The 26,830-nt window shown below is 35.4% G+C and overlaps 2 protein-coding genes and 1 long non-coding RNA gene across 7 annotated transcripts in view; 1 reads left to right on the forward strand and 2 right to left on the reverse strand.

Moving 5' to 3' along the window:
* Positions 1 to 2,927: 2,927 nt before the first annotated feature.
* On the reverse strand, positions 2,928 to 3,618 carry LOC143368979 (uncharacterized). Its single transcript, XR_013085317.1, has 2 exons — positions 3,246 to 3,618; positions 2,928 to 3,129 (listed from the first exon to the last, which is right to left on the reverse strand). It is a non-coding gene; the product is annotated as an uncharacterized LOC143368979 (long non-coding RNA).
* Positions 3,619 to 7,875: 4,257 nt separating this feature from the next.
* LOC143369307 (high affinity copper uptake protein 1) lies at positions 7,876 to 10,786 on the reverse strand. 3 transcript variants are annotated; one of them, XR_013085369.1, is made up of 6 exons: positions 10,661 to 10,786; positions 10,454 to 10,587; positions 10,312 to 10,371; positions 9,496 to 9,720; positions 8,858 to 9,289; positions 7,876 to 8,006 (listed from the first exon to the last, which is right to left on the reverse strand). XR_013085369.1 is itself a non-coding variant. In XM_076813092.1 (4 exons), the coding sequence occupies exons 1-4, from the start codon at positions 10,664 to 10,666 to the stop codon at positions 9,522 to 9,524; spliced, it is 399 nt and encodes a 132-aa protein (XP_076669207.1). In that variant the 5' UTR covers positions 10,667 to 10,773; the 3' UTR covers positions 9,458 to 9,521. The 3 variants fall into 3 exon arrangements, 1 of the variants encoding a protein (XP_076669207.1); XR_013085370.1 differs by having other exon boundaries at positions 10,454 to 10,599; positions 10,661 to 10,766; XM_076813092.1 differs by lacking the exons at positions 7,876 to 8,006; positions 8,858 to 9,289 and having other exon boundaries at positions 9,458 to 9,720; positions 10,661 to 10,773.
* Positions 10,787 to 15,464: 4,678 nt separating this feature from the next.
* Positions 15,465 to 26,830, forward strand: part of LOC143369275 (endoplasmic reticulum aminopeptidase 1) — a 36,878-nt gene continuing 25,512 nt past the window's right edge. For 2 of the 3 annotated variants that reach the window (XM_076813017.1, XM_076813019.1), the window contains exons 1-2: positions 15,465 to 15,871; positions 22,643 to 23,616. In XM_076813017.1, coding sequence (XP_076669132.1) covers positions 23,487 to 23,616 — 130 coding nt within the window. In that variant the 5' untranslated portion in view covers positions 15,465 to 15,871; positions 22,643 to 23,486. The remainder of the gene's footprint in view (positions 15,872 to 22,642; positions 23,617 to 26,830) is intronic. The other variant, XM_076813018.1, reaches the window with a different exon arrangement.

A 26,830-nucleotide genomic window follows, 5' to 3' on the forward strand; every position in this document is an offset into this window, starting at 1 on the left:
TTTACAAGTTTACATTGATATTTTAATTTAGCGTAATAGCAACAATTTAGAAAAAAATGTTGAAGGCTAGAACTATCCAGAAATGTTGGTATTGGTGGCAGAAATATTCTTTACTAAATATCCTGCATAGGTACTGCTCCTGCTGGTCAAATGTAGAATCTGTGAAGAAATGTACGTAATGAAACAAGAACCATTGGGAAAATCAATTAAAATAATAGAGAAAGCATGAAGAAGACAAAACGCCTTGGACGAGTCTTCTAGCACCGGTCACCCATTTATCACGTAGCCGCTACATAAAATAAAGGATTTACATTAAATTAAATTGTAATTTTATAACATTAGGTTTAGCAAGAAAAATAGTATCTACATTGGGTTTTATTTCTGTCTTAAACGTTAGCCAGTCCGCGAAATATTTCTCCTATTTTCGCTGGTCCGCAGGTGTAAAAAGGATGAGGAACGCTGTTCTAGCTCACTAGTGGAGGACAGGGTGTGGTAGACATCGATTTTTACGAGTCTAGTCACGATGGATCTATGTCAAAAATAAGTAAATACGTATCCGAGCGTTTAGGCTAATAGTACTTAATAATAGAGATATTTACATGTAAATTATTAAACATTTCATGGTGGCCATGGGGTTAGTGGGTAAGAATCCCACATTACCCTGGCACCCCGGGGGATTTCTCGGGAGGCGTCGAGGTGTCAGTTGAAGATTTCCCCACGTTAAAAAAAAATTATAAATATAATTAATATTTTTTTTTATCGATGTCTACCACACCCTGGCCTCCCCTTGTCAGTTTCTAAATCAGCGTTTCCCAATTGGTGTTCGCGGAATTCTGGGGTTCTGCGGTACGAAGTTTAGGGCTCCGCGAAAAGTTATCTTAGAATAAAGCTTAAGTAATAAAAAAAATGTGTAAATCATTCAACGAGAAACATTCACTTGACTGCGAAATTTGAAACGACGCGGCGTCATTAGCGCACTGTATATTTGCTTCGGCCAAATTTTAATGAGTTTGCAAGGGTTCCGTGGTACAAGTTTAATTTAGAAACGCTGTTCTAGATATTACGTGCTAAAGCTTTGAAACTGTCTGTATCAGGATAAAACATGGAAACTCTTATACGATATCTATAACAGAACGATGTATCGGTTCACATTGGCTTCTTGAGTTGCTTAAGTAGATATATAGTAGCAGATAATAAGTAGATAAATAATAAAATAAGTAACAAATAATAAGTAGATGAGTAATAACATAAGTATTAGCTAAGTAGTAGGTAATAAGTAGATAAGTAATAAGATAAGTATTAGATAATAAATAGATAAGTAGTGTATAATAAGTAGGTAAATAATAAGATAAGTAGTAGATAATAAGTAGGTAAATAATAAAATAAGTAGTAGATAATAAGTAGGTAAATAATTAGATAAGTAGTAGATAATTAGTAGATAAGTAATAAGATCAGTATTAGATGAGTCGTAAATAATAAGTAGAAAAGTAGTAGATAAGTAATTCAATGAATTCTTGCAAGATACGAATTTATAGAAAGGGAAAGTCAGGTGAGCTATTAGTTCTTGTAATGATAGCGCTTGGAAATAATATTCGTGTCAATTAATTAGTAGATGTGTGTGGAATGCAACGTATGAATAAATGCTCATATTATTGCTGCCATTGAACTTGCCAATGTCCCAGGCTCTGAAAGGGAAAGCAATAGCTGAGACAGTCGTCAGACAATCTGTTGCTGTGTCTGAACCTGAACTTCCCCATTGATTCCAATATGTATATCTTCACTGGCAAGCTACTTGAATCTGAAGTAGTCTATTGCGTCTTATCGGTGTTTTTTTTTCGTTGGGTAGCCTAGATATTAACGACCGTATCCGCCATTCGTTTTACATGGGAAAATAAGACATTATAAAGTGGGAAACAAATGATAAAAGATGGAAGATGTGTGAATATTATGTCCTGAGTAGCTGTCACGAGGTACCAAAGTATTTCATCAACATCTACATCTATTAATTGATTAAAGTTAAAGCGCCCATACGATTAATCAGATATTTAGGTATCTATATGTATGTTTTGAAGAAAATATGAATTCACACCTGCGCCAAAAAGAAAAAAAAAGTTCTACTCATAGATCTCGGTTAGGGTCTAGGTCAATCATCTTACCAGCCACATTACGCTCCCAACTGATATTATTGGTTACACATCTGGTAGTAAAATTGCTATTAAAACGAATAATAATATATATTTATAAAAAAATATAATATTAAATTTCATGACCCAGAAAAGAACCAAAACAAATTAATATTAATAACAACTCAATATCTCCCACAGAATTACATAACACAGTTAATATACCTGAATTATACAAAATATCTCTTTGATAATAAATCACTAAACAATAAGGAATTAATCCTAACCCAGCTGAACCTAATAAAATTCTTAAAATATGAGGCTGTAAAATTATTAAACATACATATAGGTAAAAGAAATAAAAAAATAAAATATTTCAATCGACAAATAGTTTTATCAGAACTTATATATTCCATTCTACATAAGAGCACTATAGTAGAAATAATTAAAACTAGACTAAAAAATACTATACTAATATAATAACAATACACGCATAAATAATTCAATAAGTAAATAAAGCAAATAAAGGTGGTAAGCAGGTCAAAACATTAAATATTTCATAAACCATTAACCGTCTGCCGCTCAAACCGCATATTCGTAGCTTCAATATTATTTCTAGTCCAATCAATATTCAAAGCCTCGTTAAAAAATCAGAGTTACACCCGGCGGTCGTTCCTTACTAGATACTTGGAGGTGCAAACAGACTCTAAATCGTCAAAAAATAATACGTTCACGTGTCTTTTCATTTTTCATACTGAGGCTCCCTGAGATATAAAACAATCACCGTAAGGAAAGCGAGTGCTTCATTATCAAAAATGACCATGTCTCCTTATTTCTACCGCACCCAAATCCTTTTATTCTTTGAAACACCCAGATAGGATATGAGCACCCCAGTCGAAGTACCATGCTACTTGTGCTATACCTCGAATGGAAACGACTGTGATTAAGCCCGAGTGAGCCTTCGCGAAGCGTGCGAAGGGAATAATGGGGAGCAAACAATAACAAGCTGTGGAAAAGTGCGAGTTTAGAAATATATACCGAGAGAAAGAGGAATAACAGGCGCGTGAAGGCAAAGGCGTGATGGCAGTATCGTAACTGCCAGAAGGGAAATGTGCAGCTTACCAGCAGCCGACGACGCGAGTATCGACCAGCCGCACACGCGTACATCCACACGCTATCCGGATGGTAGGGAGCGATTCCTTTGCGATTATTCGATCCATCAGGTAACCACCGGGGACTGTTCCCTTTCTCGTGCGAGTCAGACGTCGGGCATGAAAGCTGTACTTTGATCGCTGTGCAAGCACAGACTGAAGGTGACATGGCAGACCGAGATGAACTTTAATGTACTTATACTGATTTTACCCCTTTTCATGAAACGCATACCTATTTGTTATTCGGTTTATTAGATATTGCTAAGTTGCAGGTATTTTCATCTTTCATATTTGCCAATGCCATCAGTGATAGGATATTCGATGTCCATTCAAATTTTATTCAACAAGTAATTATGATATATGTGTTATGATGCTTTGTTTGATCGTCAAGTGAGAAAAGAAGCTTGTATTAAGTATAAACTGTTCTCGTTTCGAAAGACGAAGGAACTATGTATCTCATGTAAATAATTATCAAGAAACCAGTTGTAAATAATATATAAATTCATACGGCGTTTTCGTGATACTCATTTTAAGACTTTCAATTTTTAGTTTAGGAAAGCTCAGTTATTATTTTTTGGTGAAATATATAGGTTTCATTTTTGTTATCTATGTAACTATGAAGACTTCTGATGAAACGGAAATTAGATGAGACGATATCTGGTAATGGTCCGATCACATTATTTTTCGAACGTTTAGCTGGGCGTGGCCTCGAATTTTCTTGACAAAATTAATATGTGAGCTGCATTGTTCACTATTATTTTCTTTATAGTTTTCCAAACAGTCTGATTTCAAATGATTTAGCTGCAATAAAATCTTATTTTGTAAAAATTTACAACTCATAGAGAGTTAGAACAACTCTTACATTATACAATTATTAAAACTACCAAGCCATAGTTCCATTTTAGACTTAAAAAACAAAAACTACAGAAAATTTAAAATAATATTAATTATATTACTCACTATTAAATAACCCATTAAAAACATTGTAAAGCAATAGCAAGAAATAAAAAAAAACACAATAGAAATGAAGCTACTTTTCTTTGACGCTTAAAATCTTCAAACCAAATTTACTCAATTTCAGATCATTGAGGGTTGGTAGCTTTCTGCGTAACTTAGCCCATTTGTGCTGGCCAGAGTCCAGACTGCCTGTTGGTGAAGTGAAAGAGACTAAAAATATAGGTATCTATATAATACTTATCGAGCAGAAAATAATTGCAGTAAATGGTTAAATATCGACCTCATCTTAACGGTAGAAGTAGCTTCAAAAAATAGAAATACGGAATTCAGGTATAAAATGGCCCCTCTAAATTACAGCGGAGAAACGGCGACAGGACCGCAATTAGTAGTTACTCCGAATGACTGGCTTAATTCAGCTAAATCTTCCGTGTGACTCAGAACTAATTTTACTCGAGACAACTGTCGGTCATGTTGCACTAACGCAACCTGTATCATAAAAGGGTTGGGATTTACTGAACAGCGTCGAACGGCGATAGTCAGCGTGTCATGTTTTTTTTGTGTTATAAATAAGCCCACGTTATAAATGGCTATGTTGCAGTCAGGAAAAAACCGGAAGATTATGAGTCGTTGAGGTGCAATCGCCATGGATTATCGGAATCGAAAAACACAAGGGCCGTCCGAGACAGGTGAATACGATGAAGTCGAGGGGTGTACCTATGTCTCAGGAAAACCCGGATGAATAGAACTGAGACGAAAGGGGTCCGCGATAACTGTTGATCTCTCGTCGAAGTTGCCCTCGGCCAGCGGAAGAAGAACTGAAATGGGCATGCGATATTATCTCGATGACAATAAGACTCGAATACGGCATTTACCAGCAATCGATCGACGAAAATGTCCCTTTGTGTGGCCCGCGACCCTTGCCCGGCCACGATCTACAACTGGACAATGCTATCCGATATAGTAAATTAACAGTCGGGGATCCTCTACACGTGGTATGTTCAACAGCACCGTTCTTACATCATTCTGTCACAGAGGCTTTAAAATATGGTGTCTTCCTTCGTGTAAATTGTTTTGTTCGTGCAACCGCGAGGATCACTTTGTGCATTCGCATTCGTCTTGTCGCGTGTTGTCGTGAAATTCATGATTTCCTACGTACAGGGTCATCCGTTAAAACTGAAACCTACGCGCGCGCGAACAGACGAAAATGGCAACACCGCCGCACGGACGCACTCCGCTACAACCGTGCACCGGCCCGGCGTTCGGAGGGTTGCCAGCGATCGCTGGACAGCAGTGATGCCCAAGCTTCGACAATTTTAGGATGGTCTCTTTCAAATTATCGCCGCAAAGAGCTATTTGAAATTTCCTGGTCCGGGTTGAAGAATTTGGGGCCTTTTTCGTGTAACTTTTGAACTATAAAATATATCGGAATGCAATTTGCGACGAAAAATCAGGAATAATTATTCCCCGTTAATGATGGATAATTTAAAATATTTTACGTTTACTTAATCTTTTTTTATCAATTTTTTTACCATAATTGTGGTGAAAAGCTTTTCAAACTGTTTATTTGATACTGTATTTAATGCTCTTTTTAAATTGCATGGTGTTGATAAACAATAGGCTAGTTGTTTCTGCATCGTTACTTTCATAAATGGAGAAATTACATTTTTATTCAATTAAGTGACAGTTCTGCAAACCTCAGAATCTATTGACCTTAAAGTTTTGTTCCTAAATTCATTTGACCAATATTGACCATCGTAGTCTATCAATTTTATTGTCAATATTTAGTAATTACTTTAAAAAATTGTTTAAAAATACATACACATATAGATTCATTATTTTTCTGTAATTTATGAGTTACTTTGTAAGTTACCAGTTAAATGAATATCTCGTATTTATTTATTGACATTACACTAATGTCTTGATTAATCTAACATTTTCTGCTGAGTCTGAATATCAGTGAAATATGAACAATTATTATATAAATATAAATACTTATAGTAAAAAGCAACTAAAATCTACTGTAAGAAAAATCAAAATCCTCTATTTATTGCGGACATTTTATTGTTCAAATTCGAATAGCGCATAATAAATGATTTTCAGAAGGAAATCCATGGAGGTACATATACTGAAGTGAGTTTATCAAAAAAATATTAAGTAATATACGAAATAATATTAGAAAACGTATTTTTAAAGTCTATAAAAATATTTGAAGATCCAGCAGCAAGTAGCAGAATGTTTATATAGTACGTTACACGATGTTGATCACGAATTTGCTGTGTTGCTCATAACCAAATTCGAATAACTGTGCACTTAGTCTATACTCCCATTCATTTAAGAAGGAACCCGTTTCGCGCATGTTGAATGAGCTCATTGGCTCCGAGAAAGCGTTGGTGGGGGTACAGCCAATAGTGGCTTCTCCCGGCACCAATGAGCGTCAACCTGCGCAGAAACGGTCTAAACTCGTCGGTCGGCAGGTTCCTTCTTAAATGACACTGAGTATAAAGTTCGAAAATATATCAAACAGAAAGGTTTGTAGATGCATAAATAGGATTCCCCAAGCAGTTCAGTAAATATTGCGTACATTCCCCTCATTTGTACGCTACAATTCCTGAAATTCTAACAGCACCTAAGTGCCAAAACTGATTATACACTCTAAATAAAAGTTATTCATACAGAGATTAAATTAAAGAGTTCTACCTAGAAGTACCTATTTTTAACTTTAAAAGAGAACAGCGTACAAATCATATAAAACACGAAACACAAGTGTAATCAAAATAATCAATTGAATACATCGAATACAGTGTATGAAGTCCGCTGAATATCCTTAATATATTTCTATGGAGGATCTGTGCTCAAATATTCACAGAAGGTAGTCTCAGAATTCACCAAATAAGTAATTTTGTTGCGGAAATATGCGAATCGGAATTTTACTCTGATGCGAATAAAACTACAAATAAATTTTTCTCTCTGCCATTCTCTGCAACATTATCTACCAGCGTCCCGACAGTTGCGTTATCGTGACAAAATGTACTCCGTATCCCCACTTCGCGATTCTTTTTACAGAAGGGTGGATAAAACGCAATGTGAAATTGTGCGCGACTCGGCATGTCAAGTATAATGACTCTTCCTTCACGGTTCGTGCCATCTACCTACGCGCGCAGCGCCGAGGCTTCATCACAAAGCAGCATGTCGGGGATAGAAGTCAACAAGAAGTGGGCGCACGTACTATTTGTGACTTCTTTCCCTACAATAACGACACCAGGCTTTAATGTAACAAATCTTGCCTGAGTAGAGATCGACTTGAACGAAGGATCTTAGTCGTCTCGTTAAGAATTTTAACGAGGGCGTCTCCCAATCCCTGACAGCCTCAGAAACACTTCCTGCACCGACAGATTGTTTACCAAAGACAGGCTTCTCTGCTCTGATCTTCGATGAATGATATTTCCTTTCGGAAATAGCTGACCGTATTAATGGAATTTTAAGTGCACGCTTCTTGTATGTAATTTTGTGTATGATTATCATTAAATCATCGGAATGCCAGTGAATGAGCGAAAAGAAATATATGAAACTCTGGACGAACTACGAAGAATACAGAAAAGAGAATAGACGCCTCTTATAATTTCAACAGCAATTAGTTCTATGACCAGAGATTTTAACGCGCATTTATTTCAAGCTCTGTCGGGAATATAAACGCCTTATCAGTCGATATATTTCTCAATTCAAAACGGAAAGTGTAGACTGCAGTTGAAACTTTGTCCTTCTGTTTTTGGTACATCTGGAATAAGAAATATTAGTCATGATAATTCGGTGTCCACGTTGGTACAGAAGCTTAAAAATTACTGACTTAATAGTCACTCAATAACGTACAATTTTATTGAAGAGGATGGTGTGCCATGTGATTGGAATTCATAACTTCGTATTTCTGATATATTTTAGAAAATTACCAATTTTCTAGCAAGATTCAATGAATTTAATTTAACGCGATATTTGTTTGAAAGAAAAATTTTTTGTATGAAAGCATGCGCAGTATTTTTTCCTTTTATCTAACTTTCCTTGAGAATGGTCATAATCGTTGACCGAAACGTTGGGATTTGGTGAAAATTCTCAAAATTGCAAAACAGCTTTTGTTTAATTATTTAATAGACCGAACCAGTGCGCCGAAATCATATCTTCTAATTAGAACAATTTAATTTAAGCTTTCTTTACACGCTTTGATTTCACCGGTAAGGAATATTTTTCAATTTGAGGAAAGCAAAGAAACGCAATGAAAAATATTTTAGCTGTCTAATTGGGAGACGACAAAAATTGACCCGAGGGGTGCCTCGATGTACAAAGCAGATCGCTCCTTGGTTTCGGCTTAAGGTACTTTTCTGCGCAACACATTGCCATTAATTTGAGCGTGTGAAATAAATAAATATAATTTTTAGCAGATCTGGCGAGGCTGTAAAATATAAGCGAATTAATTAAACAGATTCTTTTGAGGAATATTACTAAATATTTTTAATTCTCAGTATTAAATATTTTCATCTAATTTCAGTGAATATTCCCGCCAGAATTCTGTTTAATAATTACACTGTATGCAAACGGATTTTTAATTTGAAATAATGGCAGAAGGTGTTTACTTACTCTTAAAAATTTGTAGCACCAAAGACATTATGCTGCTTAATGATGCGCTCCGCCGTTATCCGCTCCACCAGCATTTAGGTGTGGATCGTATAGCACAAAAAATGTAACGCACCAAATGCAGAAGAGAACAATTAAAATGAGCAGCGTCATAGCGTTGAATTTATCCCATCCAAATATCACATCGTTAAGCGTCTTAAATTCCTTTTTCACTGCACGTGTTGAGTTCGTCTCACCCATTCTGTCTGTACGTTGATTGTCAGACCCCATCTTCAACTTCTGTGTAACTTCAATAATGTACGAAGTATTTTATCGGTGATCTAGACACTTCTTTTATACTGACAGCCCAGAGAATGATTGAAATATGATTACGCTCCACAATAAACAGGAAAGTTCGATTAGATAACGGTTGGATTCAATTGATTAGAGGATTCTCTGTTATAGTAAATTGTAGTTGAGAAACTGCATTCGAGGGAACTGCGCTTATCAAAATTTATATAATTTACATTGCTTGTATTATACAGTTAAATAACATAGGTGCTATATTTAGGATTTTATCTTTAATTTTCAGATTGTTTAAAAATTATAGAGCAAATGTACAACTTTCTCTGCATAGTTTGAATAGAATACGTTTTATATACTTGCACAATACTGTCGAATAAGGGATTTAGAAGCAGCACTCGTCCTCGTCACCCCTAGACTTCTCCCAGGCAAATAGCCAATAACCGAGAAATGCACCGATTGCGACCGCGATACAAAGCCAAGCGTTGTACGTCATAAAAATTAACATAAGGAAATATCCTATAATCAACCGAATGACGTGAACAATTGTTTGAAGGATATGCACTTTAGAAAACAGTAGCGCCCTGAAACAAAGTATACTTAAAATGCAAAGGCAGAATTCATATTCTTAATTGTGTATTGCACATTAACATGCGTTTGTAAGTAAATTAAAAACTAATAGAAATTTAAATTAGGAGTATTTCGAATCGTGATTCGCCAACTCGTGACAAACTTCCATTGAAATATTTGTCTTTTTAACATTACAAACTAATATGAGAAATATCGAGCAATACGAATTAGAAAATACGAAAGCAATGCGAAAATATACAGTGACAATTTAATTATTTAGATAAAATAATATGTAAATATTTGAGGACTTTAATTACTTAGTTGTTTTATACTACGAAATGATTTTTAATAGGGAAACGAATTACTATTTTTTTTTAATAAAACAAGTATTATTACAGCTGTTTTTAATTCTGAACTTGAAAATGGTTATCCTCAACTGTTTTCTCTCTCTCCTCAATGTGATCAAATAAAAGAATATTATGAGAAAACGAGAAATGACAAAAAAACAAAAATAATAACAAAAACTGGTAAAAGTTTCTGCATTTCAATAATGTATCTGTAGTTTATCTTTTGACTTACAGTATCTGGAAAAAAACTATACGTACGTTCTCGATTGTTGCGCTTTATTTTTCCAAAAACGCGCAGTATAAATGGAAAGATGGTCGCTACAAAATGTGAAGAAATAACATAGGAATTATTAAAAATTTATTCTTCTGAATAATTTGTTCGTCGTGTAATGTCGCTTACTCGTAATTTTTTAACCCTTCATATATAGATGTTAAAAGAACAATTCCAAGCATTGACCATCCAATTCCCTGGGCATCTGTCACACGCCATTCGTCGAACAAAACAAGCGCGGTTTCACCGATGTAAAAGGACATCTATTAAATTTACTATATGAGATTAGAAGATAATATTTATAGCGAAAATGTTGCATAGTATGTTCTTACTTACATGCATTTTGACAGCATAAAGTAATATATTGAACACTTTCACAAAGACTGTAGTCTCCTTTTAGTCCGTTGAGTGTCTTACTCTGCCTCCATATCAGCTTAGAGATAACATATCTCTGGGATCAACAATAAGTCCAGGAAATTACAAAAAATCTTAATTTGTTGCAAATGAATGTGTTTGAAACAAATGAAGCCTCACTGATTGTATAAAGATTAGTAATAAGATTTCCAGAAACTAATCACTATGAGTAATAACAATACACGTAGGCAGTATGCAAAGAAAATTAATGTTACTTAAGTAAGTTTTCATACGCCATGACTTTAAAAACGAATGTAATTTTTCTGGAATATAATATAATTTTATTACAATACTTTGGTGTAATAATAAAACAAGTAGAAATTATATTTTAGGAAATTTAGTGTTCTAATGTTCGCTTAAGTAAGAAAATAATTGGATTAATACAATTCTTCCCAAAAAATATTGGGGCTCAACATATGAAAATTCCATTATCTTCATATTTTTTAAAGTCGAAAAAAGCTATCGTTGCCACAATAAATCCTTATGCCTCTTGCCTGAACTGTTTAAGCTGCAAGTTTCATTTTCTTAAATCGAACACTTTTGTTTCAAGTATTTGGATTTATTTGAATAAGAGTTTGAAATTTCGAGGGCTGTAGTAAATTTAAAAGAGTGTGATTAGAATATTCTGTCTAACAAAAGTAGTCTATTTTAAGAAAGTTGTTAAGTGATGAAAGAAACGTTCAGAAAAATAATTCCATCAAGTATGGGAAACACGAAAGTATTGTGTACTTGACTATAAATACAGTAGACTCCCTATTTTCCAGTCCAGCAGGGAAACAAAATTGGGACATATCATATATTTATCATAAAGGAAATAGTAATTGGACCAACGAGTACATTCTTCGGACTTGATTTTAAAATAAAATAAAAAGAAAAAGCTGAAAGCGTAAAAAATTAAACGTAACAGTTCTTTTTTTACCTTTTTTTATATTGTACTTATTATTATCTTCTATTTTTTTCTAATTTATTTGATAATACTCTTTTCCGTGCTCGACTTTTTCATGTACTTGGCATACCTTTTTTACTTTTTTTTTAAGTTTTTCATGGGGATTAAACTTAACAGTTCTTTTCTTACATTCGAATATTGTAATCCAATTTCATATCACTTTTTAAATTTCTATTTAAAATCCAATATTCTACCTGTGCACGAAAATTGGCAAGAGGTTCTAGGAATAAATTCAATGTACTGCAACGATCCTATATTTTTTTTAACTGCGTTTGGAACGCAGTCAGTTCACATGAACATGTTTCAGGAGAACTTATATAAATTTCATATGATAGTATATTATCTTATTACGTTATAATTTGTGTTAGTGTAAGAGTCTGGGGACCGGGGAATTTAGAATTTACCGAGGCAGTAGAAGCCCGAAATATCAAAAGACGAGAAGTATCCCAAAGAAGGTCAACGTCACCCAGACCTAAGCCCGAAGTTCAAATATTTTGTAATATATTTCGCACTGTTACTACCACGGAGCGGTAAATTCTGGGACTGACCGGTAAATTACAAGATTCACCGGTCTTTGAACTTTTACGATAACATATGTACATATAAATCACATGCATCCGTATCGTTGGATTTATCTTTAGTATCTTCTTATTACAAGCATTCAACACCTGGGGGCGCAACGGTCTGAGAAATTCCCCTCCAAATCGGTTAGGCCTTTCCGGACGATTTCCTCCGCCGAGAAAGTTATGTTCAACCCAATCCGAGCAAACATTCAGGGCCACTGGGACAATAATTTGCAAGCAAGTCGCCGGCGCCACTCAATCTGTCAAAGAACCTATTATTTCACTTAAAAATACACCAAGGATGTTGTAGAAAAAAAATTGTATAAACATTGTATAATCATTGAACATTGTAAAATCACCATAATTCTTCTTTAACGCTATAAAGTTGAAGAAAGCAACGTACAATTTGCAACAAGATCGAAGAAATACACATTTTGACTTTTACCCTCCAAAAGTGCAGCCGAGTTCATCGTTCCACATGCCATTGCTGCGAGTAATATACGCGACTGCGTAGTTACGATTTATATTGTATATGGTCAAAGGTATTAAAAAGTAGTCGTATTCTGTGAAATTTCAATATTTATGTATATCTTCATCCAATCAGAGTTCATCAGGTGGAAAGATAAACCACTGAATTCATTAATAAATGAATTGTTGAATATAAACGAACTCTGCATTACATAGTATGAATATCAGTATATTAATCAAGTTAATGCTAGGATTAACAAAGTACACGCAATTAATGTTTTTAGTAGCGATCGTTATAAATACCATATCTAATATAATGTAAACATCGCTTTGTAGTTCGAATAGACTATCCTCGCTATAAATACATTGTAAGTAGTTTTCTGGACCAAGACACAAATATACCTACTCATTACGCAACGAATAATCCCGTAATCATAACGAACATTTTCAGTGGCATGTGCCCGAGAAGCGGATAATTTAGATAATTCCGCAGCGTTGCATCTTTGGTTATAAACAGAGGATTAAAAACTGTTTAATTCACTTTTTAGAGACGAGAAATTGAAACTGTAAGACCAAATTGCATTTCGTTTATGCAGTAGAACGAAAAGGCTAAAAAATAATCTCTTTACATTTGTTGTGCTTTATTGTAGAATCTAAATCCTCTTATTGAAATAAACCCTCTGGGAAGGTTTCAACATTATAAACCCTTAAGGTAGTATCAGCATTATTATCCATCAATGTTTGTTTCGTGTATGGATTATAACTTTAAAATAATGTTGCCATAAATTTCTTTTAATTATATTAAAAGCTTATCTGATCACAGCTGCACACTATTTCATACAACAACCAGCGACTGATACTTATTTAGTAAGTTGTTCGCAATAAAATTCTTTATGAAGGCTTTTGCAGTACTTAGAATTTATGTAAATACTTCGATACTGTGTAACATAAAGAAAATGGAAATACTGTTAAAAAACTGAAATATTTATATAAAAAATTAGTATAAAATAATATTTTTCTTGGAATGTTGTTACACGTTTTCTAATAAACTTTGCAAATTTTCAATGGTAAGAAGGCTGTTTAACATTTTAAGCGGTTTAAATAATATATAATGTTTACCAAGAAAAACATTCCTGCCAGCAGAATTAACAATTTAAAAAAATTATTGCTTTGAATTGAAAGTACCGTGGTAAAGTTTAGGCATTTGAAAATTCTGAGACACAAATCTATGCTTTACAAAATACGAACCTTTTCATTTATTCAATTACTTACTACGAAATAAATACTCTCTTATTCCAACAGAAGAAACCGAAACATTTAAAAGACTAGATCGTTGCGTGACTTCCAAGTATGCTGCCAAAAAAACAAATTACGTATTTCTCTCCGAGTTTCGTCGGCCATCGTATCGGTACATAAAGAAACCGTCGAGCAACAAATAGACTATTGTTAAAAATCATTTCGAGGCGCTAAAATATATTGTACTATGCCATCGGTATTTTACATAAATCGGATTAGGTTAAATATTAAATCTGGATCAAATCAGGTACCTAAATATTTGTGACAAACCCGTAAAAAACCGCCCCCGGGAATTCCTTTTCGGGGTGCCTTTTGAAGATTTCCCCAAGTTAAAAAAATAATTTATAAAAAAAATTTATAAAAAAGTAAATTATAAAAAAAAATTATAATTTCTTTTAACGTGGAGACATCTTCAAAAGGCACCCCGACGCCTCCAGAAGGGAATCTCCCGCGGGCGCCAGGGTAGTGTGGGATTTTTACCCACTAAAACCCCACGGCCACTACAAAATTTTTAATAATTTCCATGTAAATATCTCTATTATTAAGGCCTATTGGCTGAAAATCTCGGAAACCTATTTACTTATTTTCGACATAGATCCATCGTGCCAAAACTCATCAAAATCGGTGTCTACCACATGGTGTCCTCCCCTTGCCAGATAAGAAGTGGAAAAATCAACTTTCGCTATTTTCTTCGCTATTCAAACCAATTACATTTATTTTTCAAAACGACGAAACACATCACCAAAGTACTAAACTAATCCATTCAGCCTCTCAAAAAAACTCAAGTCCCTTGCACGAATTTTATAAAGTTATTCTGTTTTAAAGACTGTCGCAATACTTTTGCCAGACACTGTACGTCCGAAATATAATCTGTCATATCTTCAGTTTCAATGCAGCCACGGCTTCTTAATGAATACACACGTCGGTAAACTATTTTTGTGCTGGCTGGCAGTAATAACTCAATTCAAGCGAAAGTTGCAGAATGCAGACACCTACCCTTTCGAATTAACGCGGGAGTATTCTGAATAATGCTATTCTATTTTCCATACGACCCCCACCCTAATTTTTCTTTTCCACAGCAGCGCCTTTATCCCGCTGCAAAAATACGCGATCCCTCTAAAACAGTTACTCAGATATCGGCGATTGTGTTCTCCCAAAGCCGGTGGGCACGCGTTTGCACAAAGCGATCGAAATCGCATCGCTCTAGCCACGGACATCGTGAAAACCGTCCGTACGTATACCGTACATAGCTGTGGATGTTAAGTTAATCGATTTCTCTTTCTGTCGCTTCGGCAGAGAGGGTGTTCTCCCCGCTTCGCGATCAGCCAAGATGCCCAGCCTGCGTGAACGAGGCGGGCGCAACCTGTGGCTGATCCTGACCGCCGCGCCTCCCTGCGTCCGGAAATTTAGCCACGCTCGATTCTCAAACTACCCTCAGTGCCATTCTCACCATTCGACTGCTTACATGGGGCCACGGCAGTGGCTCTGCTCGTGCGAGGGAAGCCCGGTCTCGTACACCGGATCCGTGGAGCTCTAACCATCGCTGGCGATGCGACCGCGGCTCGTACTGCCGCGAGCCGCCACAGACGCACCACGCCGTGTTCTTCTCGCCCCGATTCAGCCAGCGTTCCGCACACGTAAATATACCCTCCCGACACGATGCTGAGTAGTCGCTGGTGAGCTGCCGGTTCCTCGCGCTTACGCTGTTGCTCCGCTCGGAGCCAGAAATGAGGAAGCCACGCACGGATATGGGAGAATGATCGACCCGGTGCGGAATCGAACCGTCGGATTTCTTCATCGACGAAGATAATCCTGCCGACCTGCCTCGCAAGTGTTCGTGCTCTCTGCGGCCCGGAGAAGGTTAGTTTTCGAATGTGCACTTCCACCCTTCGACACCATACAAGTCGCGCTCCTGTCGTGTTATTATCCCTGTTACACCCTGGCAGCCTCGCGCCTTCGGTCTCGATTTGTGTTTACCAGCAACCACGGTCCAACAGTTGGATAGTTTCGGTTATTGGTGCGGTGCTCTAGCGGCGCAGGGGAATATTTTTGCGCCTAACGTGCCTATGTTCGTCCACACGAAACGCGCTGCATTTCACTATTTTCGTTTCGAGGGATTTCTCGGCGGCGAGACTGGGCAGGGTCAATGTTCTATCACCACGTACTGCTCGTGTATCACGCGCGCACACAAATGCTGGTTGGCTGTGTAACCAACCGATATAGGATCATGTAAAAAGTTCTATGCTGCTTCTGCTCTCCGTTAAGAAATCGTTGATCGATTCACAGAGCACGGCGACATTTTTAGTCTCGTAGGACATACGTAGCAAACCAGGGGTTAGAGATGGATGTAGACAGCGAACATTTCGTCGGTACGCTTCTCTTGCGAGGTGCTTGTAAATAATCTGGGAAATGTTAAAAAATCGCATCGAAATTTTAGATTTATGCAGATACTAGATTTACTACTCGGCTTCGCCTGAAATTTAGATTCTGAATTTATAAAAACAAATTTTTGTTTTAGTTTTTGTGAGAATAGTCACATTCCACTGGATCAGTCAGGCAGAATGAGTTGAGGCACATTTCGTGATCCCAGAGTTTATCGTTCGGAAGTTTTTAGGCGGCAGACAAACACACAAACATGTAGAATTTTTCTGCTTTACTTATTATGATTATATAAGGATTTATGAAACTATTCAGTGAAAAAAATATCCTTCGTATAATTGTGGAATGTGCAAATAATAGCTGGTTCTGCGGTTCATCGAGGCTTATTGAACACAATTATTGTGCATTCAGGAAGTAGTATACAGAGCTAATGAAAACAATAACAAATATAAACAATTTTGTGTATTATAATTATTATTGTGACTTAAAGGGAAGATCCCCAACTAGGTAATTCAAAAAATTCTGAAACTTTGTGAATATGTACAGGATTTTCTCCTGATCACAACGCAATTTTTGCTTGCTGCCCAAATTCACTCTAAGGGGGTGAAATTAACCTATGAAAATTCGACTGTTTTCCGATTTTATATTGTAACTCGCGATCTGTTAGAGATAGAAAAAAAGTTTCATAACTAAAGTTACTTCTTTTAATTACATCTATCAATCGGTAAAACTTTTACCAATTGTTTAAAAAATTAGAAAAAGTTACGGACAAAAATATTAATAATATTTCCTAAAATTCTGTAATAATTATTAAACAGCATAATCCATTTCTTTTCGTACAAATTCAACCTCGTCAACCCCCTTAGAGATGAATTTGGGCAGCAAACAAAAATTGCGTTGTAATCAGGAGGAAATCCCCTACCCATTCACAAAGTTTCAGAATTTTTTGAATTTCCGGGTTCGGGATTTTCCCTTGTTAGAAAAATGTCACCTTCAACACCAACAATACCTAATATTCTATAGTATTAATGAAAGCATTCGCATTCTAAAATTTATTCCAGCAGCATTGAAGTTCCCCCAAAATTTTTACGCGAACAGAATTGTCAATTTGTCTTGAATAGCTCCCTAAACGTATGAAATTCAGTGCCGAGTATGCAGTGTTATGTACAGCAGTAAAGTGTAGCCTCGAAAGCATTCTAGTGTATTCTGCTAGATGCAGAGAACATCCGGAAATTATAGATAATTGTCTCGTAACCTTTGTTCGTTCGCAAGTACATATCCTTGCATTATGCAACGTCGTGCATAAAATCGGTATTATGTTAGATGCATGCCCGAAAATGACGGCAAGGAGCGACCAGTTAACTTCATCATCATAACTGGTATATCTTATGTCGCTGCATCTACGTGTCATAGCCGTGGAATGAATGCAACCGTTTTAAATATCGCTACGACAGAAAGTAGACCATTTCGAACGTAACAGTCTTCTTTGAATTACCACAATTTCCACTGAATAATCTAAACTCTTGAATACAGATGAGCTACTTAAAGGGACGTGATGCTTGCGGCTTGAATCGTGGTGGTTGTTTGTAATTATACTTCAATAATTAGAAGCAGTCGCGTATCCATGATTATTCTATTGTCTAGTTAAACGGGTATTACATTAAACGAACTGTAACATTCACACGCATACCTTACGCACGACTAACTACTCTCAGGAGCATGTGCACATTATGCAAAAGTTTGGTACGATAAATACGATCGTTTGAAGATACACTTTGAGCAATTAGACTCCAAGGGTACACTATGACGTCGATGCAATACTGCGTTGTTACGCATCTTTAGAGTTCGGTTCGGTTCTAACTTTCTGCGGGATATCTTGTTGCTAAATGTTTAATTCGAATAAGGGAATCAAAGGAGCCTTTAATTGCAACGATTCAGAGAATTATAAATTATGGGTGTATTTAATTTCAGTTTGAAAGTATGTTTTATTTAGAGATTATCGCTTTTCCCTTGCTGCTATTTAGAGTTCCCAAATTTTGCTATACTGGGGGCACTAAAATTGTGTACAAGTAACTATGAGTATGCTTAAATAAATTTTTACGAATAACATTAGGCTAGTAATACTTCGAAGAAATCTTAAACAATTGTAAATATGTATGTACTTACAGCTAATGTATGTACAGCATGGATATTTTATTACGTTTTGTGCAATCTGTGGTAATAATCAGTATTTTGTTAAAAATAATTTGGAGTGTGCTGTTGGTAAACTTTAAAATGAAATTGGACTGCAAAGGGTGAATAGTCACACACACAAGGCAAAATAAAATATTTACAATCACGAATAATATTTTTTGCAAAAATAAAGTCACAACATATATATTCTAATGCTGTTAATAAACATAGTTTGTAGTGTTGCAAGAAGAAGAATAATAAAAGCAAACTGTATTCGAGGTGTCAAGGATAATTATGAGTCATAATGATTAAGACTGGAAACACTTGCAAGGGAACATCCCGAACCCGGAAATTCAAAAAATTCTGAAAATTTGTGAATATATAGAGAATTTCCTCCTGATTACAACGCAATATTTGTTTGCTGCCCAAATTCACTATAAGGGGTGTAATTGACCGCTGAAAATCCGGTTATCTACCGATTTTTAAAATATTTTAAAATATTTTTTCACTAAATGATAGATCTAATTAAAAGAAGTAACTTTTGTCTTGAAACTTTTTTTCTATCGCTTACACTTCGCGAGTTATAACACAAAATAGCCGAATTTTCAGGGGTTAATTTCACCCCCTTCGAGTGAATTTGGGCAGCAAACAAAAATTGCGTTGTAATCAGGAGGAAATCCCCCACATATTCACAAAGTTTCAGAATTTTTTGAATTTTCGGGTTCGGGATCTTCCCTTGTTAGTGTTGGGACTGATACCGCATCGATACTGTCGATACCAGTTAACTAATTTCGATTTGGTGTCGAGTAGTATCAAAGACGTAGTTATCCAAAACTATCGATACTCCTTTAATACTGATATGAAAGTATCGACATCTTTTTGATACTTCTACGAAAATATCGCTACCAATTTAATAAATCTACGAAAGTATAAATGGACATTTGATACCTCATGAAAATGTCGATACTAATTTACCATAAATTAATGAGTCTACGAACGTATCAATGGACATTTGATACCTCATGAAAATATTGAATGTGCCATGACCAATAGAATCGATTTTTTCAAGTACTTTATGAATACAGGAATACCTACATAAATTTAGGAGCCCATAAATATCCAGCATCAAAATTTATTTATTACTAAATGATGTTAGATAGAAAAAAAATGAAATTTTACAAAATTTATTCCACCACCCTTTTTGGAAAATTCTTTATCGCCGTCTTGTAAGATATAAAAACTATAAAACTGTGAGTTGACATTTTTCGATATTTTTTATGGATTCTCAGATATTCGCGATAATATGAAAATTCACAATTTCTTTGAGAGGGCGTTTTCGCCCCTAGCACAGCTTCATTGCCGAAACCAAAAATTGTTACGTTATTAGGATCACTTGAACTACATTCCTGCAAAGTTTCAACATTTTTGGAGTTTTCGAGCTGCTGAACATCCCTTGTCAATTAGTCGCGATTCCACGGTATACGATTCGGAGAATTTTCACCTGCGAAATTGCTAAGCTAATAGAAATTCATTCCGATAAATGATGGATCTCTTCGTTAAATCAGCGTATTAATCATGTGAAACTAATAAAAGAAAATTGGACGCCACGGAACATGAACAGTCGTGAGTAGTTATTTAAAAGTATGCTCTGCCAATCGCGAGGGACTTTAAACGCGTTTTACCTGCAAAACGCCTCAACCAAATAAATACAAATTTGCTAAACATAGTTTATAACATTTCACCCTGGATCACGGGTAGTTTTTTCAATTTTCAATTCCACCGAATACTTCTCGAGGAAAGTAATCAATCTGTTACGAAAAGTAAGCTTTGCGAACTAAAAAAATATATATATATATTGCAAAATATCTTTGGAACCAGAAAACTGCGACTGTAAATTATAAAGGTGTTCGCGGAATGTATGCATTTGTAGAGGTGACATCAACAGCGCCAGTTTTTAATATTTTTGGGGGTGCGACACATGAAAATGTTTGTCAAGTATTCTTTTACAAGTGCATTGCAAGTAAACAAAATCATCTTGCATTTTACAACCTGTATGCGCTCTCAAAAACAACCATATTTTACCGCCTTACAAACCCCTATACCCCCTAAAATTGGTACCCTTACATTTCCTTCAAACTCTTCTAACTTCAATAGCAAAAAATGTAATTTCACAAGCAGTGGCATATTAAGTACCTACTTAGTGATATAAAAAGTGTGTGTTACGGTGAATTATTTTTCTGTCAACATTTGTTGTTGAGACAACAGTATGGGAAACCAGGGCAAAGTGGAATATAGTTTTGTACATACTACTATAGTAGTGCTATGTTGTGACTACTTTAGTACGTACGTCACAAAGAAACCCATCATCATTCGTGAGACTGTCTGTTGGTGAAGTAAAGTGTTTAGACTTTTTATTCAAAATTTTTAAATTTTATGCACGAAGTTGATATTAGTACAGTCAGGTACGTTGAGCTCTTTCTTTCTTTTAGCTTATGATTTAGATTACATGAAAGTACCTATGTTAAATTCAGTTTCACTCCAACTTATTAACAACCATTGTAATCTATAAATTATACATGAAATTCATAACTACACTTCTCTTCCACTGAACCCGGGGGCAAAAGTGAAAGGGTCAGAGTGAAATCAATAATAAATTGTTTTATGTCCATTTCCTATAATTTTATCCAGTTTTCAGCGCACTATTTCTTTTTGTGTGTTTCAACTTTTTTTCAATTTTGGATACCCTGGAATTAGTCTTTTCTTTTAAACTTATTCACAAACAAGCTGTAACATAGTATTTTTACAAGCTCTTATTAAATAAAAATTCCTTGATCTACCCTGACTTATGTTCCCTTTACCCCTGCGTAGATTCCACTTCACCCTGAGGGGTAGTTTATTTTTCTCGAATCATTTCCTTTAATAATATGCTAGCGAGTAGCTATATATTTAATAGATACATGCGTAATTGTGCGACAGACGAGCGTCGAAGAAACTAATTGCCAGCAATTCTATCGTTAAACGCGGAGGAATTTGTGGACGTAAACAGAAGAGGCAGTAATTAAAGCGAGTAACTGGTAATGCAACCGTAGAAAAAGTTGTACATAATGTCACTCGTTTTCTTGTCTTCTATAACTTCAATTAGAACTACAAATTCTCGAGTAAAGCCGGCATACGCGACGAGGGTCCTGTAGAAATACTAATCTAGTGTTTGTTGCATGAATAATTTTCCACGCTTTTTGTGCACGCTTCAGGGAACGCCTACACAAGAGGACGTAGGAGATCTCTTGTCAGCAAAAATATAGGCACATATAATTAACGTCTTTGCCATTGATGTAAAAATAACTATGTGGAACACATTCAGAGAATGTGCAACGTGCGACCACACTGACCTACTATGCGCATATCGAAGAGTAATTATAAATCCAATAAAATCAATAGGGGGTTATAGGCGTTCTTATGGTACTAGTTTAAAATAGAGGATTATACAGCATTCGATACTATGTACATTAGGGTGGCCTTATTTACTCTTGGTAAAAAGAATTTTCAACATTTTCTCCGGGGCACCCACCAGAATAGTTTCAAATAATTAAAAAAAAAATCCGTGTAAAGTTTACCCCTGAGCCCTTAAACATTTCAATCATTATTTAACAGCTCGCCAAGTCGATTTTAAATCGAATTTCTTCTGCGTGGCTTCCTACTGACAAAACTGTTAATTTTAAATTAACAAAAAAGCCTTCCACTGAAACACTCACGCACAAACTTTCGCGTATATACAATTTATAAACAAAAAGGAAAATGGGGATTGCATTACATACGGTTTGCAGCCTGAAAATAATATTTTCAAGTGTGAAAATTTGCAATTCTCAGCAATGTATGGGCGCCGACACTTTGCAATATTCGTTGATACATTCCTACGTTCACATATTGCCATCGCCTGACACTCGTATATGTGAATTTACAGCAGTTTTAAAATTTATGAGCAAATAGCAAAACACAGGGCTGTAATTTTAGTTTCACCTCTATATGTTTCTAGCTTCTGGTCTGTAAGTTGTAGATACATTACTCGGTATTTTGTTTCAGGTACCATATCGAGTGATACGTCGAGAACATACGACTCTGCGAAAGTGTCGCTACATAATGCACCACAGATGATTGAGACAGAAAGAAATCGCAGTTAGCTATTTATAAAAGTAGAACATGCGTAATGCGTCGACTGCTTTCGATTTATAATAGCAACGAGAACCCGTTACATTCGCTAAAAGCACAAGCGAGACGATCTTGTAGTTTCATTAAACCAGACACAGCTCGCCAAAGGGTAGTGGACTTAAGGGTTCCAAGCGAAAGCAGAAGCAATCGAGTTGCGAATATAATTAATACAACGTTTACTACTGCTTCCTGTATATTCACGCGCACTGCCTAAGCCTGGAGTCGAACTCAGCTTTAGGATCCAACGTAAACTACTCGTATCTTATACTAATCAGGCGACGAGACATTTTATACCAGCTTTGAGCTTAACTTTTTTCTACCACTTTGTCCATTGTCGTATCGTAAATGGGACCAACAGATTCACTTAGATTATCTCGTCCTGCGTGACATCCGTCTAACAGAGGATCAATTAAATAGCAGAAGTACAGGTCCGCATTGGGCGTGGATCAATTGAAAGCGGGATCACGGAAGCTGGTGGAAGCTTTTAGCGAAGCGTTAATTGAAGATTACATGTCGCACGAAGGTTTGCCAAGCGGCTGATATGAATGAGATAGAAGGACCGAGGAGTGCGCCGTTCTTCAGAAGCATCAACGTTGAAAAATGTAATTCGCGTCGCGTCGCGAGGAATAGGGAGCCAAGGAAGCGTATATCTTCCGCTCGAGGCGCCACGCGCTGCGAGCTTACTGGATAAAAACGTAGACAGAGGGAAGAAAGCAAAATGCCAGGGGGAACTTCGACGCGAGAAAGCAGCGAGGCGATCCGGATGGAGCCCCTAGGTAGAACCTCGAGTTCGCGGAGTCCCGGGCAAAATGGAACCGCCAACACCACCGAAGTGCCGATAAATTCAGGTGAGTAGAAACCCACTTGTAGCACGGGTGTAGTCTACGACCCTCTTCCGAGGTGAGAAACCAGAAGTCAAGGTACTGTCCGAGTGTTGCTGCTTCTAATTGCCGAATTACAGGGTGATAGCATTGTAGTATTAAGGGGGTAGGTAACCCTCAACAGCCCAAAATCAGGCCCTTCTTCAAAAGCATATTCTGAAGTAATAAATGAATATAGAGATAATTTTTGTTTTAATTTCTCATCGTCATTTCGTTGACTTTAAGGCACAAAAAGAAAATTTTAAATATATTCACAGGGAAAAAAGTTATAAATATAAATGTGAGATCGTGTGCGCGAGGCACCGTCTGATGGCGAACACGATCCCGGACAGGTGAATTACCTAAAACACAAAGTAAAGGCATTTTTATAATCTGAAAGACAGCCCCATCTTGTGTCGGAAGCAAAATTTTGATAAACAAATTAATACAATTTTTATATTGATGTATATGATTTTTTCCCTTTTCTGTGGGAAAAATATTATTTATCTTTTTTTAAAAAGAATTATATTGAAAATGTGCTCCCGACACATTGCGGGGAATAGTATTCTGCACCTCCCTGTAAATTTTCATTGAAAACGTTGGAGCGGTTTTCGAGATTTTATGTTCACCGTTTCGGAAAGCGTAGTTTCTGTGAAATCGCGTTTAAAGTTGGACATGCAGTTTTGTCGTTATCCGATCTCATGTGCAGGCTCGTAAATTTTTGGCTGTAATTCCTTGAATTTTTCGAATTTTAGGGCTTGGTTGCGTTTAAAATACGTAGAAAAGATGTAGCTACCGGAATATGCAAAATCCCAAAATCGAATTTACGAAAGTTTTGAGGGTTACCTACCCCCTTAATTCTAATCCCCTGGCAGGTAAAGTGAATGTTTGCCCCCTTGTCGAATGAAACTGTTAACTTTTATTTATAAAAGTTATTTATCGAACTTGTAACTTTTAAATAATTTTTTTTTTTGTTTTAAGTTAACTTTGTACATTAACACTTTAACTCTGTTGTAAGAGTTCAGTTTTAACCCCTATTTTATGTTCTATTAATAAAAATTCTGGAGGGTCGTATAGGTTCGAACAGATATTTAAGAGTGAGATATAAAGGGTAGGAATATTTTTTTAATTAGTATTATTTAAGGAGATGCGAGCAGGATAAATATAGAAGTGGAAATTATTTCCACCGAACGGTTTAAGCTTTTTAACTTCAGATCTATCTACCCCACAACATTTTCAGGAAACCTGCCTGTCACAACTTTAACTTTTTCAAAGCAGAATAAATGTTCCTGTTTAAATAGAACATTTTCTACTTTCCAGAAAATAAAAGATTATTATTTACACAAAAATGTATGGAATAAAGGTTTCAGTTAATACACTGCAGTTTATAACTGTTTTCTCGAGTCAGAAAAGATAACAGTCATAAAATTACAGGTATTTCATAATTAATTGAAAATTTTAACAGTTTCATTCAACCCCTAAACGCAATACGTCCATGCTACTATTTAACGAAATTTGGGTTCATACTTACTCTTGTATAGTGACGACCGATATTGTCCAACACATAATCCTTTGTACTAATATTTAATTTCTTATAGGATCTGTAATATTACATGCCCTATGTCACATATCAATTATTAAGAAATTAGATAAATCAGATGTACATTAAAATGAATCGTATTTTCAGTATTATGAAAACATACTGAAAAATGTTTCAGATTTCCTGATTTCTCCATATTCTTTGTTTCTCGAGAAATCAGAAATGAGATAATATTTCCTGCGAATTCTCGAGAAATTGAAAAAAATATTGGAAAAATTATATTTTCGGAATAATGTGGATAATATTTATCAAAAACACAACAACACTTTAACTAAATGTTTATTCCTGTCTAATTTATACAAAACTTGTTTAAATGAAAAAATAGATATTAAATACAATTGGTAAATTTATTTATCTAATACAATCGCGAAAATAAATGAGATTTATGATATTTTTCCTAGACCTAAGTTTCTCGAGAAATTAAAGTATTTCTCGAGAAATAAGAAATAAGCAATTATAAAATTTCTCGAGAAAGCCTTCTCGAGGTGGAACACTAATTGTACCTACAGTTAAATATTTTCCTTTATTTAATCACACACGTATGAGACGCGTATACAGAATGCATCATACAGCTGGGACAAGCAGCGTCTCTTTTTTGGTGGCAATTAGAAACAAAAATGGTAGAAGAGAAACTTTAATTATTTGAAAAGATCTGTTTTCTTATATCTAAATAAAACATGCAGTTACATCTTTTGTTAAATGGAGTCCTACATTTTTATTACATAAATCAATGCATCTGGACATTCTGAGTGTATAAGAGTGAAATAGTCGATAAATTTATTCATCGTGAAATATTTTCTATTAATACCTATATTGAAGAAGATATTCAGTCCTTCCTCTCTTTCTGTCGAGGACTTAAAAGAGCGGATTACAATACATTGCGTAACGATAACTACAGATCGGCTTGAATTGGCCATGGGAACAATGAAGAACCGATGCAAGAAGTGTTTGCAATGGAATGAATCGTTTAAACAACTTCTTCAATAAAAGTATTAATTTAAAATATCTCTCAACAGATTGATTTTCTGTCTCTAATACAGACAAGAATCTATTTATGTAAAGAAAGAATACTATGTGCTTTTATTTAAAAAAAGGTGCAGCTTTATAAAACAGGTATCTTTAAATCGTTCAAATTTTCTCTCTACCAGTGATTTCTAATTGAAACGGGAAAAAAATATATAAAAGAAATTTGTATGTTAAACGATTTTATTAAAAATGTAGTAAAAACTAAATTAAAATGCACTAAAAACTAAAAAATAATTCTTTTCTTGTACTTCAATTTTGAGGGAGTTAAAATGGTGTTTTATCACTTTAAATAAAATCGTGGGAAAAAGGTTCCGAGTTCATGAAACTACTGTCCTTTTGCAATCAGGATATTTTAAATCACTTTTGATTAAGTTCAGATCCCGTAATGACCAACAAGAGACAATTATCCCCAAAAAATCGTCAATCTCTGCCCAAAGAAGCTGTAAACTAATTATTGCCTCCAGTTATAAGTTGTGATGATCATACTACACCGTTGCAGTCTGATAATAGTGCTAATGAATATGATGACAGTGATACCAGTTCACATGATTATTAACATAATCACTGCATTGCCAT

This window comes from Andrena cerasifolii, chromosome 5 (genome assembly GCF_050908995.1).
Source record: "Andrena cerasifolii isolate SP2316 chromosome 5, iyAndCera1_principal, whole genome shotgun sequence".
In the NCBI taxonomy this organism is placed as follows: Eukaryota; Metazoa; Arthropoda; class Insecta; order Hymenoptera; family Andrenidae; genus Andrena; species Andrena cerasifolii.

What these genes read in the sequence shown, in the direction of transcription:
- LOC143369307 (XM_076813092.1), bottom strand. An exon ending in GAAGGGTTAAAAAATTACGA is followed by an intron (nt 10,372 to 10,453) that starts GTAAGCGACATT and finishes CACATTTTGTAG; the next exon opens with CGACCATCTTTCCATTTATA. An exon ending in AAAGCGCAACAATCGAGAAC is followed by an intron (nt 9,721 to 10,311) that starts GTACGTATAGTT and finishes ACTTTGTTTCAG; the next exon opens with GGCGCTACTGTTTTCTAAAG.